This window comes from Cydia fagiglandana, chromosome 22 (genome assembly GCF_963556715.1).
Source record: "Cydia fagiglandana chromosome 22, ilCydFagi1.1, whole genome shotgun sequence".
NCBI classification, from domain to species: domain Eukaryota; kingdom Metazoa; phylum Arthropoda; class Insecta; order Lepidoptera; family Tortricidae; genus Cydia; species Cydia fagiglandana.
The window spans coordinates 11,766,816-11,793,431 of record NC_085953.1 but is presented as its reverse complement, the minus strand read 5'-3'; the positions used below and the strand labels follow the sequence as shown (position 1 = coordinate 11,793,431).

General features: G+C 40.6%; 2 protein-coding genes across 3 annotated transcripts in view; one reads left to right on the top strand and one right to left on the bottom strand.

Annotated features, from left to right (window-relative positions):
• LOC134675410 (calsyntenin-1) overlaps nt 1–26,616 on the bottom strand; it is a 372,645-nt gene that overhangs the window by 309,127 nt on the left and 36,902 nt on the right. The window lies entirely within an intron of this gene.
• Nucleotides 24,071–25,878, top strand: LOC134675523 (uncharacterized). The gene is made up of 2 exons (XM_063533787.1): nt 24,071–25,255; nt 25,776–25,878. Exons 1-2 carry the CDS (start codon nt 24,071–24,073, stop codon nt 25,854–25,856), a joined length of 1,266 nt encoding a protein of 421 aa, XP_063389857.1. The 3' UTR covers nt 25,857–25,878.

Below are 26,616 nucleotides of genomic sequence, written 5' to 3'. Positions count from 1 at the left end.
TCGTCGCTTTGCTACAGGTAGCTAAAAGTACATCCGTTCGACCCCAATTTTGGGGTTTGCCATAAGCCGCGCGTGGCGCTGTCGCCACCTAGCGGCCATATCTGTGCTGATCGTGACAGACGCGTTTTGTTAGAGAGTGAGTCTTCTGTACCACTATTATTTATTCTGTGGCACAGGTAAGTTAAAACAATAACAGTAATGGAGACGGATTCATCTAATTAATCTTATTAACTCCTGTCTGTATGCAGAGGCGCTATTCCCCCCACTTCAGAGCAAACGGGAGTTAAGGCCACCCACCTACACTAGCGTCTCCCAGGTGAAGGCGTCTAGTCAACTCTATAGATAGATAGATAATGTTTATTTGTTTGCCACAATACACACAGAATATTCAAATACAAAAATGACAGAAAAAAAAACAACCAATATTTAGAAAAAAACAGAAAATACAAACACAAATAAGAGTCAGACAGATTTTTACAAAAATAGAAAAAGAAAGAAAAAATACATATACATATTGATACACACAGAAGGAATGCTTTGTGCTGTGCGTCGCAGCAAAACAAAATGGTTCTGGCTCAGTAGTAGTGGTAGTGGCTTCACTGATATTCTGCCAGGACCAGATCACGTCAATAAGATCAGTGAAAAATATGAAATAGTTGAAAGATATTACTTACCAAATTACCAATAAATAACTTAACTAGTGACATAATTTAAACAATTGTGACATTTAAAAATGTGGCCCGGACCCGGACCCGGGTATGTCCTTAAACTACGTCCAGGACCCGGGTATGTCCTTAAACCACGTCCAAGACCACCGGTGGACGGGCAGCAGCGTCCCTCAAATTCGGTGTACTCGACTGCGATCGCCAACCCGCCTGCCAAGCGTGGCGATTATGGCATTCACCCCCCAAAAAAGGGGGAGGCCTATGTTCAGGAGTGGACGTCTTATGGCTGAGATGATGATGAAAAATGTGGCTATGGCTATGACGCAACGTTGGCGCAACTGTGCAATGACGCCATTTTCCATTGCGCTGACTAGACGCCGACGCACAGGAGACACTAGTGTGGGGAACAGTGGCGGCGCGTCAAACATATCCATAGGCAAGCCGGAGCTAATTTGGCTTACATATTTTCTTTACAACTCTGCTCAAACGTCCAAAAACAGGCAAGCCGGTGGGAATCGACTTTTACGGACGCGCCGCCACGGGTGGGGAAGCGCTTGTCAGAAATTTTGGTCTCCGATAAAATACAATAAAAACCGGGCAAGTGCGAGTCTGAGTCGCGCACGAAGGGTTCCGTACCATAAAGCAAAAAAAAAAACAAAAAAAAGCAAAAAAAAAACGGTCACCCATCCAAGTACTGACCCCTCCCGACGTTGCTTAACTTTGGTCAAAAATCACGTTTGTTGTATGGGAGCCCCATTTAAATCTTTATTTTATTCTGTTTTTAGTATTTGTTGTTATAGCGGCAACAGAAATACATCATCTGTGAAAATTTCAACTGTCTAGCTATCACGGTTCGTGAGATACAGCCTGGTGACAGACGGACGGACGGACGGATGGACGGACGGACGGACGGACGGACGGACAGCGAAGTCTTAGTAATAAGGTCCCGTTTTACCCTTTGGGTACGGAACCCTAAAAATGACATGCAATAGTAATGATAAAACATGTTGAATTTCGTAACAAAATCTACTTAAATCCACCTATAGAAAACGAGCAATTTATCACAAAGCACTATTAAAATATATGTAAATGATTAAAAATACATAAATACTTTCAGTTAAAGAGTTTAAGTAAAAAAATGGTAGCTACGCAAAATTAAACTTTTTCTATTGAATTGTTACACGTTTTTACAAACGCAAATTCCATGAAAAAAATGACACGGAAACCAGATTATACAGTGATTAAATTCAATACGGGCGATAAATTAAACCAAACATAGAATTTATAATAAACGTCATGTTTCAAGAATTGTAGGGGCGAAAGGGGGGGGGGGGGTTGGCGCAGATCAAACACAGACTGTGCTCAAATAGAACGCAATCATTCTTAATTAAGTCTGGTTGGCTTAATTACTCTTAAATATACGAGTACTTACATTTAATTGTTTCATGTGGCCAAATCTGTTCAAATATGTATTTAATTTAATTATAGACCGAGCGTTCAAAATTTCAGCTTGGTCCGACGGTTCGGCTGGTCTCTACAGGTCGCATTTTGTGAAGGCCTTCTTGAAATGTTATGAGGATGATTACAATACAATACTCCTTATTCCACACTTCACATACACGTGATTCTATAATTGTTTTTTTTTCGTCCATTTAGTTATTGAAATATTTGTAAAATGCCTACAAGCTCATAGGCCCATTAGTTATTATTTTATTGGCTAGGTGCGTGGTGGAAGAACTTTAGTTCTTAACGTGGCAAAAATAAAAAAAATTCGTGAGCAAGTTTTCGTACACTGTTTCACGTACCTATAGCCGCCAAGCGAGCTTCACTGTCATACACAAGGACAATAGTTTAATCCATAGACTAGGAATCGTCTAGCATAGTCGCGCTACCCCCTCTGCCACGCATACGGTAATTTTACTCCATGTTCGAGTCGAAAGTGGCTTTGTGTGACGTCCGTGTCTTTCAACGGAACAATCACGGCACGGGACTTCGCTCACCTCGTCCCGCGCACCCCCGCATTTTTCGCATCATCGGTTGCATGAAATAATTGCTCTAAACTCGGTCTAGAGGATTCCTAGTCTATGGTTTAATCTAATAACTTTTATATGTTTTCCGAGCGGTCTCCCAGATATATGTAGTTTAAATCAGCCTCAAATAAATTGTGAAAAGCTCTCGGGGGTAATAAGTATAAAGTAGGTAAGTTTGGCCGCTATCCATAAATATTAAATCCACTTGCATATTCAACATGGTACTGACAAAATGCCAAAAAAGTTTATCGCATAAGAGAGTTATTTTATTTCAGCATTTCATATTCACATCGAGTTCAGTTTGTATAAACCAGCTTTTACTGCAGAGAAGGTATACAGTAAAAACGGGACCCTATTACACTAAGACTCCGCTGTCCGTCCGTCTGTCTGTCACCAGGCTCTAACTCATGAACCGTGATAGCTAGACAGTTCAAATTTTCACAGATCTAGACACGCGGCAGCGTGTCAAGCCAAGTTCAAGCAAAGGAACTGGCTAGCCAGCGCCGAGTGTAATATTACACGAACCACTTGGTGCCACTTTTGACCCTTCTATAACTCAAAACATCTTTGACGTAAACACATAAAACTACGTGTGTTTAATTATATCCATAAGGATATCTAGAAGCCCAAATTTCATCAAGCTAGCTCAAACGGTTATAAAGGTATGAAGGTCAAAAAGTCGTAAATTTTAAGACTGACTTATGACTTATAGTACCTAAACCTAACCTACTTCCAGATGACCTAGAAGGATGAAATTTGGAATCCAGCTTGGTTATTGTGTGTAACCGTAGGAAAAAATCTAAAAATAAAATAAAGTTAAAAAATAGGGGGGATCCCCATACAAAAAAACCACTTTTTATTGGGACTGACATATAAGTACCTAAACCTAACCTACTTCCAGATGACCTAGAAGGATGAAATTTGGAATCCAGCTCGGTTATTGTGTGTAAGCGTAGGAAAAAATCTAAAAATAAAAAAAAGTTAAAAAATAGGGGGGGTTCCCATACAAAAAAATATTTTTTTATTGTAGCGTTGGAACCGTTACAAGCAGATATTTGAAACTACCCCAATATATGTATTATTATATTTGCTATATTAAAATAAAGTTAAGTCAAAAAATAAGTGGTGTCCCCATACAAAAAACTTTTAATACGCTCTAAACAACCAGCCAACGGTACATAATTATACAAAGAACAGAAGTAAAAACCATACAGCGGAAACACAAGAAAAAACATTAAATCTCAATACCTGCCTAGTTTTCTTTACAAAAAGTATTGATATCCCACCAACAACATAAATGTAAAAAAGGAGAGCCAAGTTCAATACAAAAATTATGCTTGGCTGTGGGGCTCGCCGCAAAAAGAATGGAGATCTAAATGAGTGCCACTGCCAAGTTCTATGCAAAATCCAAATATGTATTTATAGGAACAAAATAACATTATAAACAAGTATTAAACTCTATTTCCTTGCTTTATTGGATACCTATAACAATTGCTGTTATTTAAAAAAATGTGAGATCTTAAAGTAGGTTAGATTTGGCTTGGCCAGGTTTTATCAGAATTACAATATATATAAAATGATTGATATAATGAAAACTGGCCAAGTCAAATCTAACCTACTTTAAGATCTCACATTTTTTTAAATAACAGCAATTGTTATAGGTATCCAATAAAGCAAAGAAATAGAGTTTAATACTTGTTTATAATGTTATTTTGTTCCTATAAATACATATTTGGATTTTGCATAGAACTTGGCAGTGGCACTCATTTAGATCTCCATTCTTTTTGCGGCGAGCCCCACAGCCAAGCATAATTTTTGTATTGAACTTGGCTCTCCTTTTTTACATTTATGTTTTTGGTGGGATGATGTATTTCTGTTGCCGCTATAACAACAAATACTAAAAAGACAATAAAATAAATATTAAAGTGGGGCTCCCATACAACAAACGTGATTTTTTTGCCGTTTTTGCGTAAATGTACGGAACCCTTCGTTTTCCGGGCGTGGCCGGTTTTTTTTACGGGAAAGCGGTCCTTGCGGTGGTTCTTAGCTATAATGTTTGATAGAAATCAATCCAGCTACGAGTATTTGTAAAGCATGTTTGGCATAAAAAAAACCGGGCAAGTGCGAGTCGGACTCGCGCACGAAGGGTTCCGTACCATAATGCAAAAAAATACAAAAAAACAGCAAAAAAAAACGGTCACCCATCCAAGTACTGACCACTCCCGACATTGCTTAACTTTGGTCAAAAATCACGTTTGTTGTATGGGAGCCCCATTTAAATCTTTATTTTATTCTGTTTTTAGTATTTGTTGTTATAGCGGCAACAGAAATACATCATCTGTGAAAATCTATCACGGTTCGTGAGATACAGCCTGGTGACAGACGGACGGACGGACGGACGGACGGACGGACGGACAGCGAAGTCTTAGTAATAGGGTCCCGTTTTACCCTTTGGGTACGGAACCCTAAAAATGTTTTTTTGGCATATACCCAGCGTTGGGTACTTGGGTAGGGGTATTTTTCTTTTTAATTTAATAGTTATTACCTATTTGTTCGCTCCACTTCCACTTAAGAACTAAATTTATTATACCGAATGTCCGCTCGGCACTGTGTCTGTAGTTTCTGTAACTTGCAGTGGCGGACCGTCGATAGAACTCGATTCCCATCGGCTTGTCTGATGTTTAGGCCCTTGGGCTCTTTTCTTTAAATTTATAAAGAAAAGGAAGGGCAACTCAGCTACGGCTTGCCTACGAACAATCTAGCCGCGCCGCCACTGGTAACTTGCAACAGTGTTTTCAAGCTGTTTTATTGGACCAACGACCCCCTAGTGCTTTGTGCGAATTACCAATTAACCCAAGGTCGTTTCATTAGTTCTAACCACGCAAAACACCACTAAAGGGCAGAAAACACAAGAAAGCCGTTGATTTTTACTCCGTTCGTTAGTTACTATTACTAGGTGAAACCACACTCATTATGAGTGTAGAAAATGACTCATTATGAGTGTGATGTGTGATGAGTGTGATGTGTTTTCGAATGTTTTAGCTAAGTACCGAGCAAAGTAGGCACATTTTATGGTAGAATATCTGGGAGACCGAGCTTTGCACGGAAAACACAAATACTCAAATATTCGCGTTTTACCAGAGATAAGACCTAGGTAGATCGATTTATCGCCCCCGAAAACCCCCATATAGCAAATTTCATTGATATCGTTAGAGCCGTTTCCGAGATCCCCGAAATATGTACCTATATAAATATACAAGAATTGCTCTTTTAAACGTATTAGATGGATACCAAAAAAAAACAAGTTCGCGGTAACCTCGTTACTGAACAATAAGCAAATTATCGGCAATTTGGTCAGTCTGCCGCGTGGGTGTTCAACTATTTTGGTACGCAATTGGTCCATTCGAGACACTCTTGAGAATTAATGTAAGAATACCTTATATTATCTGCTTATGTTAAAAAAAGAATATCTGTGTAAATGTTATTAATGCCGGCAATAAATATAAGCCTAAATAACAAAATCCCTATCCCAAATAGCCTAGCGCTTAATAACCGGATTTACCGGATTCTGGACATAACTGAAGCGCTAATAGCCTCCGAACGAGCTTGCCAGCGAACGAGCGAAATGGGCGGAACGAACGAAATGAACGACGTGAACGAATGACTTACGATCGGATAAACGACCATATAATATGGCTCCTGTACACCAGTGTTTTTCAAAGTGTGGGTCGCGACCCCCAGGGGGGTCGCGGCACATGTCCAGGGGGGTCGCGAAACTCAGTCCTGAAAGAAACTTATGGAAAGTAGATTTCATTTTTTTAACTTAAAAATAATCCAATCCTTTAAAGTTTAATGGTCGTTAACGTACAGTATAACGTATCAATAAAACAAAATATTATTAGATAGGTAAACTGTATTTTTAAACAGTTAAATAAGTTAAGATCTGTTAGACCAGTCAAATTAGATTTTTTCCAGGAATTAATTACCAGCAAGCTGGAAATCGTCTAAATACCTTAATTTGGTTCTAAATTAGTGTAATCCGAGTTTGCTCCATTCCAGGAGTTGCGGAGAAATTTCTGCTCTTTTTCAGTTTTTTGCTTGTAGTTCAAAAATGGTACGTCCGACGGAAAATTGGCTCTAATTATGGTAAAAATCGATATCTGAGGATCCGAAAATTACTTTAATATGAATTAGTACCTAGTCAAACATTGTAAAAAGTGGTTGCCACTTTGAATTTGTTTTTTTTTTTGTAAAATCTTGTTAAATCCGAAATATTTTACCAGTGTCTGATCCCCAACAACCTTGCTGTTAGTTTGCTGTTAGTTAGTGACATTAATTTTTTCTCATTTAGGACCAAATGAAGGTATTAAAATGATGTGGAGCTTGCTGGGAATTCATTTCACAAAACGCTTTTTTGGATCTCATGAACCGTGATAGATGATTTTCACAGATGATGAATTTTGATTTTTTTGCCAGTCCGACTCGCACTTGGCCGGTTTTTTTTATTTTGATATCGACCATTGATGGACGGTGAGAAAAGAGGTCGTAGAATGTATGGGACCCCATAAATTTCATTTCATCGATTTTTGAATTTCATGGAAAACGGCGAAATAATAATTATATATTTTTTTAAATATGAGCGATAGAAATTGGGAATCTAGTGGTATTGGCCACTCTTTTTCAATTCTATTAGTAGAATTTAAATGCCTAGTAGTGGAAATATTATTGCGCGAAATACATGAAATCGAGCGGTCGAATTTCAAAAATCGGCCCCGTGTTATCTTTCCGCATAGACTCTATATAGATATAAAAACGTAGAAATGGGGTTTGGGGGTCGCGAAAAAATTTCGTGGTCATAAAGGGCCGTGACACCATAAAGTTTGAAAAACACTGCTGTACACCATTGCCCATGATGGGTGGGCAGTTGCAAGTGATCCCGATCGTATGGAGGGCGATGTTTGCCTAAAAACCGACACAATGGCGAATGCGCTCCATCATCGCAGATCATGGGCCACTGTAGACCATTAAGCTCTCCACACGACCGGGATGCCCTGCAATTGCCCATCATGGCTAATGTGTAGACTGTGGAGTCACACGATGGAGTCGTCGCCATTCTGTAATGGACCATCATTGCCGATGGTGTAGAGCAGCGGTCGGCAACCTTTCAGCCTTTTCGGAGGTGACGCGGGCCGTACTTTGTTAATATTTATGACTTTATGAGCCATTGTCGTTTGTCACTATTACTTACAAAACAGCCAAGGCGGTTCTCGGGCCTCAAGTGACAGGTTCACGAGCCGCATGCGGCCCCCGAACCTCTCATTGCGGCCCGCGAGTCTCCCTGGCTATTCTGTATGTATTATTGACAAACGACAATGTCTGATACAGTCATAAATATTAACAAAGTGCGGCCCGCGTCAGCCTCTACAGGTCGCAATTCTCAACCGATTCCCGTGTAATTTTGTCAGCAGGTTCGATGATTACCTAGCCATTTATTAAGTTTTAAGCTACGCTTTCGAGGTCTACAGCTCCCAGAGCCACAAGTCTTTATATACTGTGTATAGTGTGTATAATAAAGATAAACACAAACAAAAACATAAGCCAAGTACTCTCAATATCCTAAGAATGTTTCACCGGAACAAATCGAGTGCCACGACCATCGAATGATCGTTCTGATCGTGCACTTGTACAGAAATAGACCGTGTAATCAAAGGTGTTTTATACCCGATTCCCACCGACTTGCCTATTTTTAGACATTCCAATATCTTATCAAACTCTGCCTAAGAGCGTTTTCACATTGTCCGATCCGATATCGGATGTCGGAAGGAAGTGAAATGTAAGAAATATGTCATAAGGACTGTATCGTTTATTATAAATACAAATAAAACCTGGTCTAACTGTTGACGTGTGTATTATTTTGTATTACTATGTTCTTAAGGTATACTCTGGGGGTATTTTTAAGCCATATCTGATATAAGAAGGTTTTACATTTATTTTATTTTAGGGACTTTATGATGATTTTAATACCGTCTAGCAATTGTAATTTGGACAAGCCTATCGAGCTTAATTTGAGACTATTTCACCGATTCCTTGGTACGATTTAAAGAAACAAAAGGTTAATATGCTGCCAAAATATGCCATCTAAGTGTCCTTTTCATGATTGCTCAATTGAACATCCACAGAATAAATGTGGTGATTTTTTATCTTTACATGAAAACGACTTTTTATGCAACATTTTGGATGCCCGTCAATTTCTGACGCCAGCGAAATGAGGGAAACAGCTAAAAGAATCTACCGAAATCCAAAGCCTAACGGACATTCATGGCGTTGAACCATGGCTAGAACAGGTCGATAGAAACGCTCCATGATGGTTATATTGTATACCAAAGTCGGGGTTGTCGTAAGTAACATGCCATATTCTCTAAAAGGCCACCAAGCACAGATCCAAAACTTTTTTTCCAACTAAAAGAAATGATTAGACTATGCCCAGATGTTTCGCTTTACGAATCATATGTAATTGCTGTTTACATAGTACGATTTTTTTTGTGTAATATCTCGTCTTGTTCGCAAACCGTAAATTTTCTTGTAGTATTTGTCCAAAATCGTTGTAGTTACTCGGGAGGATTGGGTAAATATTGTCCAAACCATATGCTTTACGTGATCTCCCAGGACGAAATGATACTTATTATTAAAGCACTAATTAAACTATATGTGTAATTTTTTAATAAAAATATAATACCAGAAAAAACGGCTAAGTAAAGTTGTATTTATAATAAACGATACAGTCCTTATGTCTATGTGGGCATGCTGCCGGGAACTCCCGAGTCTGATTTATCCCGAAAATTCCCGGGAACGGACACTTCATCCAGTACCGGAACTGAAGACCAGTACCGGAATTCCCGGGAAATATTGAAATTTCGGGAAATTTATAAATGTTATGTTAAATCGATTTATATCTACATAATTGCGAATTGGCTACAAGCCCGAAATTATGTTGTATACAAAATAATAACTTTAAAGGGCCATATGACTCATATGACATGACCCTTTAAATTTTCGACATATTTAGGTACGGAAAGATAAGATAAAGATAAAGATAAAAAATAGTTTATTCAAGTAGGCATATTACAATGCGCTTATGAACGTCAAATAAACCTTTACCGGCTCCAACCGTACACCTCTGCCCCGAGAAGATTTAAATCCCCCCTCAATTGGAGGAGGGTATCCCAATATGGGACCGGCAACAAACTCGGCGGGACACATCTTTTCAAAACATTATTACATCTTACATCTAGTCAAAGTAGCTCCTGTAGTAGTACCTGTAGGTAGTGTACATAGGTAAATGATATTTATCGAGGCAAAACACGATTGATGTAACACGTACGAAATTTCTTCGTATTTAATCCATCAGTTACATATTGGTCCATTAGCACACGCCTAAGTTGAAGTGAACACAAAAACACAAAGTACTTGTAAATAAAGTGTAATGTGGATAAAGGTGATTTATCACTTACGGCCATTTTGTGTTTGATCATAGATTACCGCCCCCGGACTACGCATTATAAATAAAATCATGGTTATGTCACACTTAAGTACACCGGCGTTCGAAAGTGCATGGAGATATTCCAATCGTAATATTAACCGTAATGTTTCAACCGCATTACGGTCGACATCTATCCATGCTTTTGAACGCCACTGTACATTATAAAATTGCACACACACAAGTAAAACGTGTTAATAAATTAAATTAGAAAGAAATATAATTAAAAAGGTTTTTAAATCAGACAGCAATAATACAAAAAGAAATAGAATGAAAGGTCTCATTACACGTCATTTTTTCGTAGTTTACTAGCGAAGCATGCGACTTTGTACGTGTAGAGCAGATATAAGCTGCTCCTAATACTCTCGCACTTAAATGCAACCCCCTTTACTGACACCCCCTTAGTAAATTAATTCCGGGATAAAAAGTCCAGGTTGACAATTTTATTAACTGCATGCGATATATTGTTAATAATAAGTGTTTGCGTCTATATCAAAACTAAAGAAGTAGGTAGGTATATGTATGTAAAAGATAAGACGTTTTGTTTTAGTTAAATGATTGTAGTTTATTTTTTTAATAGCCTGGTTAAGTGTCACTGCTGGGAAAAGGCCTCCCCTCGCTTCCTCCACTCAACCCTCTCTTTTTAGTTTCCCGCCAATCCGGATAAAATGCGTCCAAGTCGTCCCGCCATCCATCTCCTTTAATGTCATTTTTTGAATATAATTATTATGTAAGATATTCCCAAAATATATTTGTGTTGGTCGAGAGCGCCTATGTGAATGTCGTGACACCGATATATCTCAGATGATCCATCTAGTGAGCGAGTGATCTGGCTTGTTTGACGTGTGAGTTATTGCACGTGGGAGTATAGAACATATGAGGCTAAGTAGTCACCCACAATTTCCACAAATCACATACGTCTCACAAGTTAGAAAGAACTTTTATGGATACTGTTAACTGGGCCATTTTATACAAAACGTACGCGGTTGGCGGTTTTTAACTGTGGGTTTCTCCAGAAATTACTTGCCCCTAAAACCGTGTAAAGTTGATTTTGCTTGTATTTATTTAGATTAACGAGTATGTGTCATTTTTATTTTTACTCAGAATCTCGAGCTTTTTTGATTTTAGTAGGTGAAGAAAGGTTCTCAAATATTCCATACATTTCTCGTTCCCTCCGTTCTGTTACCGTCATACATAGTTTAAAAAAAACCGGGCAAGTGCGAGTCGGACTCGCGCACGAAGGGTTCCGCACCACAATGCAAAAAAAAAAAAAAACAAAAAAAAAACAAAAAAAAAACGGTCACCCATCCAAATACTGACCCCGCCCGACGTTGCTTAACTTTAGTCAAAAATCACGTTTGTTGTATGGGAGCCCCATTTAAATCTTTATTTTATTCTGTTTTTAGTATTTGTTGTTATAGCGGCAACAGAAATACATAATCTGTGAAAATTTCAATGGTCTAGCTATCACGGTTCGTGAGATACAGCCTGGTGACAGACGGACGGACGGACGGACGGACGGACGGACGGACGGACGGACGGACGGACGGACAGCGAAGTCTTAGTAATAGGGTCCCGTTTTACCCTTTGGGTACGGAACCCTAAAAAGGTAACTGAATGGAAAATTTTCGGAAAAAATATCGCTAATGACGGCGAAGATAATCAAAAGAGATACCCCGCCTACTTTTTATAAATTTCGTCCTTTATCTCTCAGATGTACAAAAAATGTTGGAAATTAAACACCCTACCTACTAATTGCAGAAAAGAACGCAAGATTATTGGTAATAGGCTTAAGTAGGCTTAAGGCGAAGTGTTGAATGTAATCCAGCAATCGGGCGTCTCCCACGATTATTAATCCGGTAAGGACCTCGCCAGGTAAGAAAGAGTGATCGGGTTCCATAGAGCTTGTTTTTTTTTAAATGTGTTACAGGGAAGGGAAGCGCTGGTGGCCTAGCGGTAAGAGCGTGCGACTTGCAATCCGGAGGTCGCCGGTTCAAACCCCGGCTCGTACCAATGAGTTTTTCGGAACTTATGTACGAAATATCATTTGAATTTACTAGTCGCTTTTCGATGAAGGAAAACATCGTGAGGAAACCGGACTAATCCCGATAAGGCCTAGTTTCCCCTCTAGGTTGGAAGGTCAGATGGCAGTCGCTTTCGTAAGGCACTAGGCCTACGGCAAATCATGGGATTAGTTGCCAAGCGGACCCCAGGCTCCTATGTAAGCCGTGGCAAAATGCCGGGATAACGCGAGGAAGAAGAAGTGACAGGGAAGGGCTTGGTGACAATATTTTTATGCGAGATCGTGATGATGGTTATGAATACGATTTTTTTGTATTGTACAATCGAAGAATTTAATTTTGGTATCATTTCGTACCTTGTCACAGTGACAAAGTACGAAATACTTACTTACTCCTCTGGCGCAGCGACCCAAAGTGTGTCTTGGCCTCCAAAGTACGAAATGGTACTGGATTAAATTCCTTGATCGTACATACATTTATTTCAACTTCTTTTTCAATTTTATGTTTTCATTCCATTTTTTTTTTCATTATTTGCCTCTTTCGGGAGTTTCAAAGGGCATCATACACGTGTCATTATTCCTTTAACTTTTGCGTACTTTTTTTAACAAGACGTCAATATGATTTTCGTTACACAAATGCAAAACTCTTCTAACAAGTATCGAGTTACGTCAACGAATTATAAATACGTTCAGCAAAAAATATGATTCTTCGAGTAATATAATACATCTTCTTCAGTATTAATAAGCACATTATTTGCGAATATAAAATTATGTTAGTCTAGAAAGCAGATCATTAGACGGATGCTTAAAATACTGGCAACATTAAAGAAAACCCTTATAAAAAAACTTAAAACAAAGTTCCTAACACGTTTCCATCCAGTAATTAAACTGTCTCTCCTTTTTATTTTTCTTCTATTTCCCGCCATTACGCCGCCATATTGAATTCTCTTTGAACAGAAGTATTAAGTCTCATAATGAATTGTCGGCGATGTTGTTCAAATTAATTGTGTATTAAATTAAAAGTGGACTAGTCTGTTGGTACAGAAGTGATCCAATTACGTGGCTATTTGATTATGCGACAGTAAATCGGTTTCATATTTTCTAGCATAAGTTGAGTTCTCGCGCGCGAGTCCATACTTGAAGACGCGCTTGATGTATGGAGTCGCGCGCGAGAACGCAACTCATGCTAGACCGACAGATGTATAAAATGAGCTTGTTTGCTTACTTTATTTACCGCTATTGTAATATAAATGCCAAGTCATCCCAAATGTCGCACTCAAAATAGGAACCAAAAGTAATACTACGGGTTTTTTAAATTACTTTTAGTAATTATATTTGATACGACTTTCCATCGACGTGATAAAATCTTTAAAGGGTAAATAAGTAGACCGGCGTATTTCAGAAAGTTTTTAATTTATTCCATTTATTTATTTTTCTTCTTAGGCTAGGTCATTTATAACATGAATATAAAAGTAAAATACAAAAACACATAAAAAACAACAAAAAATAAGTATAAACACATTATAAAAAACCTAACCTAGGGTTATTTATTATTACTAGATAGACTTTTTATTTATTATTTATTTTTAAACAGAAATTACCTACATTTGGCTACTGATTGTCAAAGTCAGAAGATAATTTAAAATAGAATGATTGTCGTTTTCAACTTTCAAGTCTCGATGTTATTTTATATTTTACATTTAACCCGTGAAGCGCCCTAGCAAGACACGTGTGATGTTAACTCAATTTGGGTCGTAGCGACTTGTGTTACTACAGATCAATATGGATCAAATTGCTTTGCATCAATTTTTTGTATGGTGGACGTTCGACGGGAGGTTGTTGTTTTGGGTGACTGATGAAAAAGCCACTACAAATATCAAATTTAAACTAACAACTTACATATACATCAACGATTTTTAACGATTAATTTTGCAGAAAAACGCATTGAATATAAAATATATGGTAATGAGTTAAGTTTTAGAGTTTTGCAACGCGTTTTATTAATGTCACGATCCACACCATTAGGAGTAAGAAGTCAGCCCATAAAATAGATCAACGACAATTTATGATAATATTTTAACTTCCGAAAGTGAAAGTTATTCTGATTGAGCCATTTTTGGGGAGTTTGTGAAGGACGAAGACCAGGGCCCTATTTCACCAACGTGACAAATGTCGCATTTGTCGATATCACTGTTACTGACGTCACAGACCTCCATAGGCTACGGTAACCGCTTACCATCAGACGGGCGGTGTGGTTGTTTGCCACCATCATGTTAATAAAACAAAACTCCACTATATCGCCAGTAAATAAGTAGTTATTTTACGAAGCTAATGACAATTGTCACAAGAAATACGACAATTGTCACGAAATTCCGACACAGAACTCATTTGCTGTCAAGAATTACCGAAAGTTCTTTGAAATCTTGTGACAATTGTCATCATTATCATCATAAACATCACAAGAGAAATACCTGTTTTTTGCCGATATAATAAAGTTTTTTAAAATAATACAATGATGGTGACAAACAGGAATACGGCCCGCCCGATGGTAAGCGATAACCGTAGCCCATGGATGCCTGTGACGTCAGCAACAATGAGACTTGTCGAATTGTCGCACCTGTCACGTTGGTGAAATAGGGGCCAGGCATGAATAGAACAAATTGCGATATTTCTTTTAAAACAAACATAATTCAATAAAACGTCGATTTTAAGCAGATCTATGACTCGATTATAGTAAAAAGTTGCCCGTGTTTAATACTCATGTTAAATTTACAGGATTTGTGGTTTAACTCTTTTTATTGGTGCCTCGTCCATTATAGGGGTGTTTACTATATATTTGCCCATTATACACAGCTCAATGGCTCCGACCTCGTGGCCAGCACCTACATTACAATTAAACCCTATTGTTAGATGCCCAAAATAGTACGAAACGAGGTGACATCAACAACGACACCATAAAAGAGTTGGCGCTATAAAAGTCTCACACCATGTTTAACGTCAACTTGGAACGGGCTCTTTCTAAGATTTATTTAGCTGATTTCGAAATAAACTTTCAAGTTAGGTACTATAAAAAGCTGGCAAAGTGCGAGTTGAACTCGCGCACGAAGGGTTCCGTACCGTTACGCAAAATACGGTAAAAAAAATTACGTTTGTCGTAAAAAAAAAATAAAAAAAATTGTTGTATGAGAGCTCAACATAGGCCCACTTGCACCATTCTACTAACCCGGGGATAACCAGTTATACCTGGAGTTACCATGATTACCAGTACAATTTACCATTATAGGTTATTATCCAATTTTGAATCTTAAATGTATATACCGCATAAGTGCTTTGGTGCTATACTGTTAACTTATGTGTAAGTTTTTGATAAATAAATAAATAATAATTAGGTTTAACCACTTAACCCCAGTTTAGTGGGATGGTGCAATTGGGCCTTAAACATTTAATTTATTCTGTGTTTAGTAGTTGTTGTTATAGCGGCAACAGAAATACATCATCTGTGAAAATTTGAACTGTCTAGCTATCACGGTTTTTGAGTTACAGCCTGGTGACAGACAGACCACTGCCAAGCGCACCCATTCCTTATGCGCACTGCCAAGGAATGGAATTCCTTGCCGGCGTCTATATTTCCGTGTTCTTATAACCCGGCAACCTTCAAATCAAGAGTGAACAGGCACCTTCTGGGCGAGCTCGCTCCATCGTAGGCCACGTCTACGCCTCGGCTAGTCTGTGGCCATGAGTAAGCCCATTCATAATAATAAAAAAAAAAGACGAACGGACAGCTGAGTCTTAGTAATAGGTCCCGTTGTTACCCTTTGGCTAAGGAACCCTAATAAAACATCGTGCTTGTGAAATACGTCATCATAATTTAAGAGCATGGCTCTTGTTGGTGAAGAATGCGCCAGTGTTCGCGGTCCTCGGCCAGGTTCTTTAGGTCCCTGTAAGACATGACATTTGGTGTGGTTTTCCTCTTCTACCTTCGATCTTGCCTTATAATATTGTGAAATACGCATCTTTTAAGTAAAGTTTGACAACTAAATTTCCACAGTTAAATAAGAAGCAGTTGCTTGCTGGTGTTGCTTATGTCCATGGGCGACGATGACCGCTTCCCATCAGGCGGCTCGTCTGCTCGTTTGCTGACTATTACATAAAAAAAAAGAAGGCTGAAATATGTAACCTTTGCGTCACTGTTTAGAACAAGTTTTCGTAGGTATTTTTCCTGCTTGCATCTTTATTATACCAAATCACTGCAATCTCTAGTTAAAGAACCATTAGGTAAATACCAAGACGCCTTATATAGTCCGATACAACGAATTAAAACAGAATAAATGCATAAGCATAAATACTAATTAACTACCGCGACACACTGACACATATTAAATACGCGCACCGCGTACTACCAACTTTGAGAAGTTCATTAGCGCGTTTGACACCGTGTTATTACTTTATTAGGTTGGCAGCGTTGCTCGAGACGTATTTTATCTGTGGTAATTGATTCTTGGAAGATTGGTGTTGCGCGGGAAATGTCATAGACTAAAATAAGTTGTATATTGTTTATTTTAAATAAAATGATTAGGTTTTATTTTAAATGCATAAGTATACAATAGTATACAGTAGTTTAGGTAGACCTCGTTACGCTTAGCATAAGTGCGCCGCGATAGTACCTATCACGAGCGTGAGATGGCTACCCGTCTCTTTTTAATTATATTCTGGGGGCCTAGCTAAGGTGACAGTCGTACATCAATAAACGCCAAACGAAGAGCAACCATGCATCGGGATCACATGCAGATGCTACAAATAGTCACGCGATTACTTCCATTATTTTCTATTGGAGTATTTGGAGTTTCTATCAACGATTGTCATCTCGGCTATATAGACCCCCAGACATGGTATTTTGACCCAAATTGTAATAATAGATTTGACAAATATTTTTATGTACATAATAATAGTACCTAATACCTATCTAATTTAAAATAAAATAAATTGTCAGTGGATTTCATATTTAAATAAATTGTAACTGAGAGTCAAATAATAAATCCTTTACCTAAAATGTGATTCCAATCGTTCGTAACTCGTTCATGCATTCAGTCCATTCATTCATTGAATGAACGAATGGGAACGACTAATTCAATTTCGTTCGGTCAAAAGCGGTCTTTGGATGCCGCGAATTCCACGTACTATTTTCGCTGGATTCGTAATCAACGTTAAAAAGATGGTGGTATTCGCCATTTTTTTTTCTTTTCCTTGCTAATCTCTGTAATTTCTTTAAACTGAAATGACAGGATAAAAAGAGAGAGAAAAAAGGTTAGCCTTGGGCGTGCTTAAACTCTAATACTGAGGAACCGTTAAAAATGCCTACTTTTTATAATTTTGCTCTATTCACAATTAACATCTCTTTGTTTAAAATTTAGTTTCGTCGTAGTTTCGTCATACAATACATGTTTAGTAAACACAATATAGTTTCATGTTTGACTACCATGATCCGCGAGAGCTGTAAACTTTAAAATTAATTACCGACCCGCTAAGTCAACATAAACTTGTAAATTAAATTAGGAATTGTTTACGTTCCTGTTTAGATATCGTTTGTTTACATTTAGGAAACATACAATAATACCTTGTAATCTAGTAACTAAGGTGAAACCTAACTATACTCTGTATCTTTATAGGTATTTAAATAAAAGGAAACACAATCTACCCCCAAATGGCTCCTTAAGCCAGTTGAGGGTAGATGAAAACATTACACGATCAAATAATGTTGGTTAAAGTCAGGTCGTTCAGTGACATTTCCAAGCGGTTTTGTGATTAGTCGGTTAGCCAGTAAATGTTATAACTACCCGAAAATGTACAAATTGTTTGTTTACTTTTATTTAAATACCTAGAGACACAGACTATAAGGGCAAAGATACATTGATTGAGTAAGATGCGTAAATTCTAAGACAATTTCGTGCTTCAAATTTGACAGGTAAACGAGATGGCGCTGTACAGCATACATTTTGCGGTAACTCTGATTGTCAAAAGTTGACGTTTGACAATTCAGTGACCGCAAAACACACACACACACCACACACACACACACACACACACACACACACACACACACACACACACAGCGCCATCTGTTTTGGATGTCATACTAAGGAGCACGTTTATTTCTTCGACTTTACCTCTCTGTTACAATTAATTATCTTTGGCATACCTAGATAAACAAACTGTAACTTACCTACATACACGAAATTGCATACCATGTCAGTAGGTAAGGTGTCATTCAGCAATGGCTTACCTGCAAAAAAAACAATTTGGCTACATTATTCTAAGACTTTTATCATACAAATTAAAAAGTAGAAGGTTTTTCATGCCAAGACAGATAAAGTACGAGAATTAGGCGTCAAATCCCGTTGATTCCATGACGTCCAGGTCCACAGGAAAGTCGTATTAACCTTAACTCACACTAAAAAAGTTATTTACACCTATACAGTATAATCCATTTAAAACAAAGTTAAAAATAAATGATAATAATAACTATAACCTTTTAATCGTTCCTATTACCACCGCCAACGTTACAATTATACGCCTACAAATCCGCCCAAATTGTATTATTTAGGCAGTTACGTAATGTAATTAATTACTTAAGTTAAATTAAGTGTTACATTTCAATACAAAACAATGAGGGTAATGACTATTGTACTTACGACAATGTCGAGTACATTCACCTGTAATAATATAATCAAGAGCAAGGGGAGAACGCGCATTTTTAGGGTTCCGTACCCAAAGGGTAAAACGGGACCCTATTACTAAGACTTCACTGTCCGTCCGTCCGTCCGTCCGCCCGTCCGTCCGTCCGTCCGTCCGTCTGTCACCAGGCTGTATCTCACGAACCGTGATAGCTAGACAGTTGAAATTTTCACAGATGATGTATTTCTGTTGCCGCTATAACAACAAATACTAAAAACAGAATAAAATAAAGATTTAAATGGGGCTCCCATACAACAAACGTGATTTTTGACCAAAGTTAAGCAACGTCGGGAGTGGTCAGTACTTGGATGGGTGACCGTTTTTTTTTTTTGCTTTTTTTTGTTTTTTTTTTTTGCATTATGGTACGGAACCCTTCGTGCGCGAGTCCGACTCGCACTTGCCCGGTTTTTGAGTTCTTATGTTTCCTGAGCAAAACTTCCCAGATATTAACTCTAACAAAATAAAACTCATTAAAAAGGAAGATGCATAATATTCAGGGTAACTGCAGGTATTACAGTTTCGCAAATTACACACACCCCAAGAAAAGGGATGAGTATATTATTTTTCTACTGTCTAAGAGTGTATTCGTTGGGCCCATTTCTCGAACGATATTAGACTAATTTTATTAGTGTCTTGCCATGGTAACTTCTAAGATTTGAAAGTTCTTGGACTAATATTAGTCTAATACCGTTCGAGAAATGGGCCCCTACTCGTTACAACTTAAGAACAATATTTTTCACTGTAAGTGTAATGTGAAATAAATAAATCCATTTCCTTCCGAGTTTCTGTAGGAAAGAAATGGCTATATTTCTCCAGGTGTTCAAATAAAGGTTCTCATTTCAAGACTAGAAACAAACATGTCTGTGTTTACCTTGTAACATGATCGTTTATTGCTTTCTTGTCGTAGTTATTTTTGTTTTGTAAACTCAGGATAACAATCAACTTAATACATGTACAGTCACCTGCAATAATATGTTACACAACGAAGGCCGCAAAAATATCTGACACGATCTTATTAATAGAGCCGTAAGAGCGTATCACATATTTTTGCAGCCTTCGAAGAGTAATATATTATTGCGGGTGATTGTACTTAGTTCTAATTTGTTGTCCTCAAAAGTTAATATTGAAACAGCTGTCAACAATTCGGTACATTCACCACGCTTCTATTGCCAAGGCGCTATACAGGGCGTCCCACGGCTATGCCACATGGAGGGAAAGTACCCTAAATATTGTAGATGGAACATTTTACTGAAAGAAGACATTATTTTAATTTAAAAAACAATTTAAACTGCATTCATAGATTTTTAAATAATTACATGGTTGAACCGGGAATCGAACCCGCCGCACGAGAAAAAAAATCACCCTGTAGCTTTATCATACCGATCGAAAGGCTTGATCGTAAGGATTATTTTTTGCTAAATAACATAGTGTCGGAAATAAAAGGAAGCCCATGAATTTTAACATTTTTAATTCAAAATTAATCAATTTAATTTATCAAATGCTCAAAATGTAGTCTCATTCTGTTGAATACAAAGCCGCACTCTTTTGATTATTTCGCTAAATTTCACATCAAATGTTAAAATTCATGGTCTTCCTTTTGTTTCTGACACTATGTTCTTTAGCAAAAAATAATCCTTATGATCAAGCCTTTCGATCGGTATGATAAAGCTACAGATGATTTTTTTTCTCGTGTGGCGGGTTCGATTCCCGGTTCAACCATGTAATTATTTAAAAATCTATGTATGCAGTTTAAATTGTTTTTTAAATTAAAATAATGTCTTCTTTCAGTAAAATGTTCCATCTACAATATTTAGGGTACTTTCCCTCCATGTGGCATAGCCGTGGGACGCCCTGTAGAGTGCGTGTTCAGATATTTTTGAGCACCTCGGCCGTTCCGATATATCTGATGGCAATTGTACATCCCAGTATTACTGGGTGCCGGTAACACTACCCTAACTTAGGCATTCGATTGATACAACTGGAAGGCACCGTCGAAAATCGAGATTCGACATCAATTTTCGAATCTGTCTATCGCTTTTGAATATTCGACTGATAGAGGCAAATGGACGAATGAACTTCGACCTGCTCATAGCTTCGAGCAACGCCGTCTTCCGACATGTCGGAAGGGAGGAGCCCAAGCGATATCTTACCATTCAAATCATTCTGCTATTTTTTGCGGGGGGAAACGTGCACACAGTCGCACTTCTCACTACCAGGCGTGGCTCACTCCGCGATTTCGTCGCTTTGCTACAGGTAGCTAGCTAAAAGTACATCCGTTCCACCCCAATTTTGGGGAAAGCCATAAGCCGCGCGTGGCGCTGTCGCCACCTAGCGGCCATATCTGTGCTGATCGTAACAGACGCGTTTTGTTAGAGAGTGAGTGTTTACGCCAAGTGCAAGCACCTTTCACATGTGCCGTGTGCAATAATCGTAGGCCAATTTCCTAGAGGCTCAAGCGTAACTTAAATGGTATGTCACTACATTCATTATGGTAAAACTTCATATCGATGGATTCTATTTCCGGACCAGGACGATTCGGAGCGTTGTAGCGAACGCACGTAGGTTGCATTCCTGCCGGGTTTGAAGCTAGACTTGGCCGCAGCCATTGACCACGCCGCGTGTGTTTTCAGTATAGTTATTTTCTAAGAATAGTAGTTGTCGTGTCACGATTGTCACGCATCAGGCGTCAGTGTACGAACGAATAAGTGTAGATTAACGTAAAATATACGTGCATATGAAACATTGAGTTTCTTTTCATCGCCACACCTACCCGAACCACCCAGGCCGGAACGGCCAGGGTCCTCAGCGGCATCACAGCAGGCTTTGGAAGGCCTAGCTCCTACCGGACCACGCGAGGCGTCACACCGGAGCGGTGGAGGCGCTCCTCACCAGCAACGAGCACCAAAGGAAAGAGAAGTATAGGAACGCGACCACGGGAGTCCGGGCTAACCGCCTTGTGACGTAGACATTTTTGGTGTTCCCATCAGAGGGGAGGAATTACAGCACGATATTATTGAAAGCCATCGTCATCAACGCGAGCACCGCAGCGGTACATCGCATTGGTAGCGTAATCATCGCTTCAAGTACTCATCGTGTCAGCATTATTCATTTTTGCCGTTAAATTCAGTGGAAACGGAGCCCGGTGCGGTTGGGCATAGTGCGAAAAAATCAAATCAAATCGTAATAAAAGGGAAGGCGTCGGCCGCCATTTTCTTGCGTAGGCAACGGACGGGGACCGTACAGTGCGGAGTGCGGCCATCTTTAGCATAAGGACATTTCCGGTTCGCGGCAAACGTCAGTTTGGGACATTTAGGTTAGAATTATCTGTCAACGTCAAGTGTCGCCAATAGATTAATTAGGTTATCGTCAATATAAAATCCAACTTTAAGGTAAAGCCAAAGCCACCTAACTTGTAAACTGTTAGTCGAATAGTGTCACAAATTAGTGTCTTTCATTAATCGTAAAGTAAATTCACGTCATGTCGTTAAAGTCAATCAAGGTGCAGCTGCGCACCAAGTACCAAATGTTGACCGACTATGCTGGCACGGTCACATCACGACCTGACAGCATGGCCGCGTCGGTGGCGAAGCGGCACTTTGATCTTATTTATACTGAGTACGTCAAGGCCCACGAGTCACTGCTGGCCTACGAAGGTGAGCTCGAGGAGGAGGAACGACTTCAATACCAGGAGTGCTTCAGCGAGGTTAACCGGCTGCTGATCCAGCTAGACGAGGCGTCGGCTGGAGAGGCTGGCCAGTCACACACACCCCGTGGACAGGCAGGTAAAGTCAAATTGCCCTCTGTGCAGCTGCCCACCTTCAGTGGCAACCTGCCAGAGTGGCTCTCCTTCTATGATCTCTTTATGTCGTTAGTCAATAGTAGGGACATCTCCGACGCGGAGAAACATTACTATCTTCGGTCGTCGTTGCAAGGGGAGGCGCTGTCCATTATACAGCACCTTCCGATGGACGGACCCAACTACGCGGTAGCTTTACAGTTATTGCGGGCTCGGTATCAGAATAACAGGCTGCTGTTGGATACATTCATTAGCCGAATCATGAACCTGCCTTCAGTGGCGCACTGGAGTGCAGGGTCACGCTCAGCTTTCTATGACCCGCTCCGGGAGTCAGTCCAGGCGCTTGAGAAGCTCAAGCAGCCAATCACGGAGTGGTCATACTTATTGGTTTTTATAATTTTGCAGAAACTACCGAACAGAATCAAGACCTTATACGAGGAGAGGTACGGTGGCAATCCGGAGGTGTTGCCCACTCTCACGCAGCTACTGGCGCTGTTGGAGGAGCAGTGCCGGGTTCAGCAAGCGGTCTCGCCAGCAGCGGTGGAGCAACCAACTGCGCAGCGTGGTTCCGCACCTGCACGAGGAAGAGCGGGGCCGTCGGGTCAAGCTACCAGGAAACCGGGACCGCCAGCGAGGGTCTTCGCCATCGAACAAGAGACCAATCAGGTGAATTCACCCCCTGTTCTTTGCTCATACTGCTCGAGTGACCAGCACAGCTTGTACAAATGCCCGAAGTTCCTTAACCTGGCGATTTCGGAGCGGAAGACCTGGGCTAGGAAGTCAGGCGCATGCTTCAGATGCCTGCGCAGTCACTATGCACGCGAGTGCATGCAGCGCAACTGGTGCGCACAGTGTGAGTCGTCCGCACACAACTCACTGCTGTGCGATGGTGGTGCAGCGGGGAGAGCCCCACCCATGGCAGTTGAAGCAGCTGTCCATCGGGTAAGGGTCATGCCGCTTGCCACGCCAAGCACGTCGAGAGCAGTCACGCTGCCGGAGCGGTGGCCGTCTCCCCAGCGACGGACTACATCTCCGCCGAGGGCTGCGAAGCCGCAGTCTCCCAAGCCGTCAGTACCAGACCAACCCCAAAGGAGGGAGACAGGGTCACCTCATAGTGCGCTTCAGCCGGCTCAGCTGATTCCCACCGGTCATATACCGAGGGCTAAGGTAGGCGCGCGTGTTCAAGCGGCGCAGCAGTCATTCCACTCATTGCGCTTCGGGACTCGGAGCAGTCCTGAGCCTGAACAATGAGATCAGGCCACTGTTGGTGCACCGGAGGAAAGACTACGAATGGCGCCAATTCGTGTCTCTCCTACAGCTGTGATCATGGTCAGATCAGGCAATGGGTCTTATGTTAAAGCTAGGGCTTTGCTTGACTCGGGAGCGGGGTGCTCCGTAGTGAAGAAATCATTTGTAGAAAGATTCAAAGTACACCAACAGTTTACTGGGAATAATATTTTTGGAGTAGGTGACATAAAGGTAAATGTGCCAGGCACGATTGCTAAGCTTGTATTCAAACCACGCGGGAAAACAGTGCCTATCATCAGTGTAGTAGCTACAGTCATGTACAGGGTTACGGGAAACATACCTTATTATGATACTGAGATCAGGACTCATTTGGATTCATCAAAACTTGAATTAGCTGACCCTGCCTTGGATAAATCGCAGGATGTGGACATCATTCTAGGAACGGATGTGCTCAATTATATATACACTGGTTCAAAGATACTCACTAACATTCCAGGTGTTGAGGCGTACGGCACCTGCTTCGGTCACGTGCTGATGGGGGCAACTTGGAATTACCCATCATCATTAACAACACCGACCGCCGGGACATCAGTAGAGGACTACGGCATCCATGCTACTCGGCTCGAGGACGTCCTAGAAAGGTTTTGGAGAGTGGAGCAGCCCCCCGAGGAGCGGCCGCAACACCCAGAACACCTCGAATGTGAAAGGTTGTATACCTCCACTACTCAACGTTTAGATAATGGCCAATTCATGGTGCGGTTGCCGCTGCGGGCAGACCGACCCAAGCTGGGCGAGTCTAGGGCTCTAGCCATGCGTAGACTGATTTCGTTGGAGGCCAGGCTGGCCAAAAATCCAGTATTTGCTGAAAAATATAAGGAATTCATGAGGGACTATGAGGCACTTGGTCATATGTCCAAATCAGACTTTAATTTCGAGAGCGAACACTATGTAATACCCCACCACGGAATTTTCAAAAAGGGATCCGAAAAGATCCGCGTCGTATATAACGCTGCAGCTAACTCAAGCACCGGAGTATCGCTCAATCAATGCCTTCACTCAGGCAAACCGCTTCAAAATGATATCACTCAAATATTGTTAAATTTCAGACGTCATCAAGTTGTCTTCACGACCGACATCAGAATGATGTTCCGGCAAACGTGGATACACCCCAGCGATAGGCGCTATCAGCTGATTCTGTGGCGCGAGGATCCGTCGCAGGATGTACAGGTATATGAGTTAAATACCAATACATACGGACTACGCTCCAGTCCTTTCATCGCGATAAGGACCTTACTTCGATTAGCTGATGACTGGGAAGCCCAGCATCCAGACTCACCGGCTGCTCATATCATGCGCAGAGATGTATATGTTGACGACATCCTCACTGGGGCTGATTCACTCACCGAGGCCCAAGAACTCAAATCAGAACTCATAGAACTCATGCGGAGCGCTGGATATGAGTTACGCAAATGGTCGTCTAACCGCAGAGAATTATTACAGGATCTTCCGCAGGAGCATTGTGAGATGCCTCGTCAGTTTGACACTGACGACAAGAGTTTCATAAAGGTATTAGGGATACAGTGGAACCCCATGTCAGATTCCATGTCGTATCAACTCAACATACCGTTGGGCCAACCAACGACGAAACGTAGCATATTGAGTACCATAGCTAGACTGTATGACCCGTGTGGCTATTGCGCACCAATCATATTTAGATTCAAACTGTTTTTACAATCACTGTTCACAGATGGATTACAGTGGGATGAGCCACTGTCCCATACTCAAGACCTTCAATGGAATGAACTCATTCAAGATCTACATCACTTGAGTCAGCTACAGATTCCGCGGTGCGTCACTCTGCCCGGTGCGGTGTCACACTCCCTCCACGGCTTTGGAGATGCGTCGGAGCTCGGCTACGGAGCCTGCGTGTACCTCCGGACTGAGGACGCGTCAGGGAATGTACTAGTACGGTTAGTGATAGCTAAGACTCGCGTAGCGTCAAGGAGAGTCAAACAAACCATTCCGAAGAGCGAGTTAAATGCAGCTCACCTGGTTTATAAGTTATTAAACCACGTCGCAGCGGCATACGAGGAATCAGTTCAGATTGACAGCATAAATGCTTGGTCAGATTCCAGAATTGTGCTATGTTGGTTGAACACAAAGCCTCATGTGCTACAGACTTTTGAAGGTAACCGTGTTCAAGATATTCAACAGTCAACCCGACCTATGACCTGGAGGTATGTCAGATCGGAGTCGAACCCTGCCGATGTCGCATCGCGGGGGGCTACGGCGAAGGACCTCATCGGGTTTCATCTTTGGTGGAACCCAGAATGGTTAATGACGAATGAGTCACAGTGGCCGACGATGCCGGTCACCATGTCACCAGATTTACCCGGATTCAAACAGTTACATCACATTACGCCGGCCGAGAAGTCATGGGAGGAGTTTCTGTTATCACGAGTCAGTTCGTTCAACAAGCTTATCAATGTGACGTCATACGTATTGCGATTTTGTAAGAACGTTCGTTTGCCGAAAGCGCAACGGAACGTTCGCCCTACGCTAACGATCGACGAAAATCGTGAGGCAAT

Coding starts and splice junctions, on each gene's coding strand:
- LOC134675523 (XM_063533787.1), top strand. CDS start 24,071: ATGGCGCCAATTCGTGTCTCTCCTACAGCTGTGATCATGGTCAGATCA. Junction 25,256..25,775: donor ATCCGTCGCAGGATGTACAG/GTATATGAGTTA, acceptor CACTGTTCACAG/ATGGATTACAGTGGGATGAG.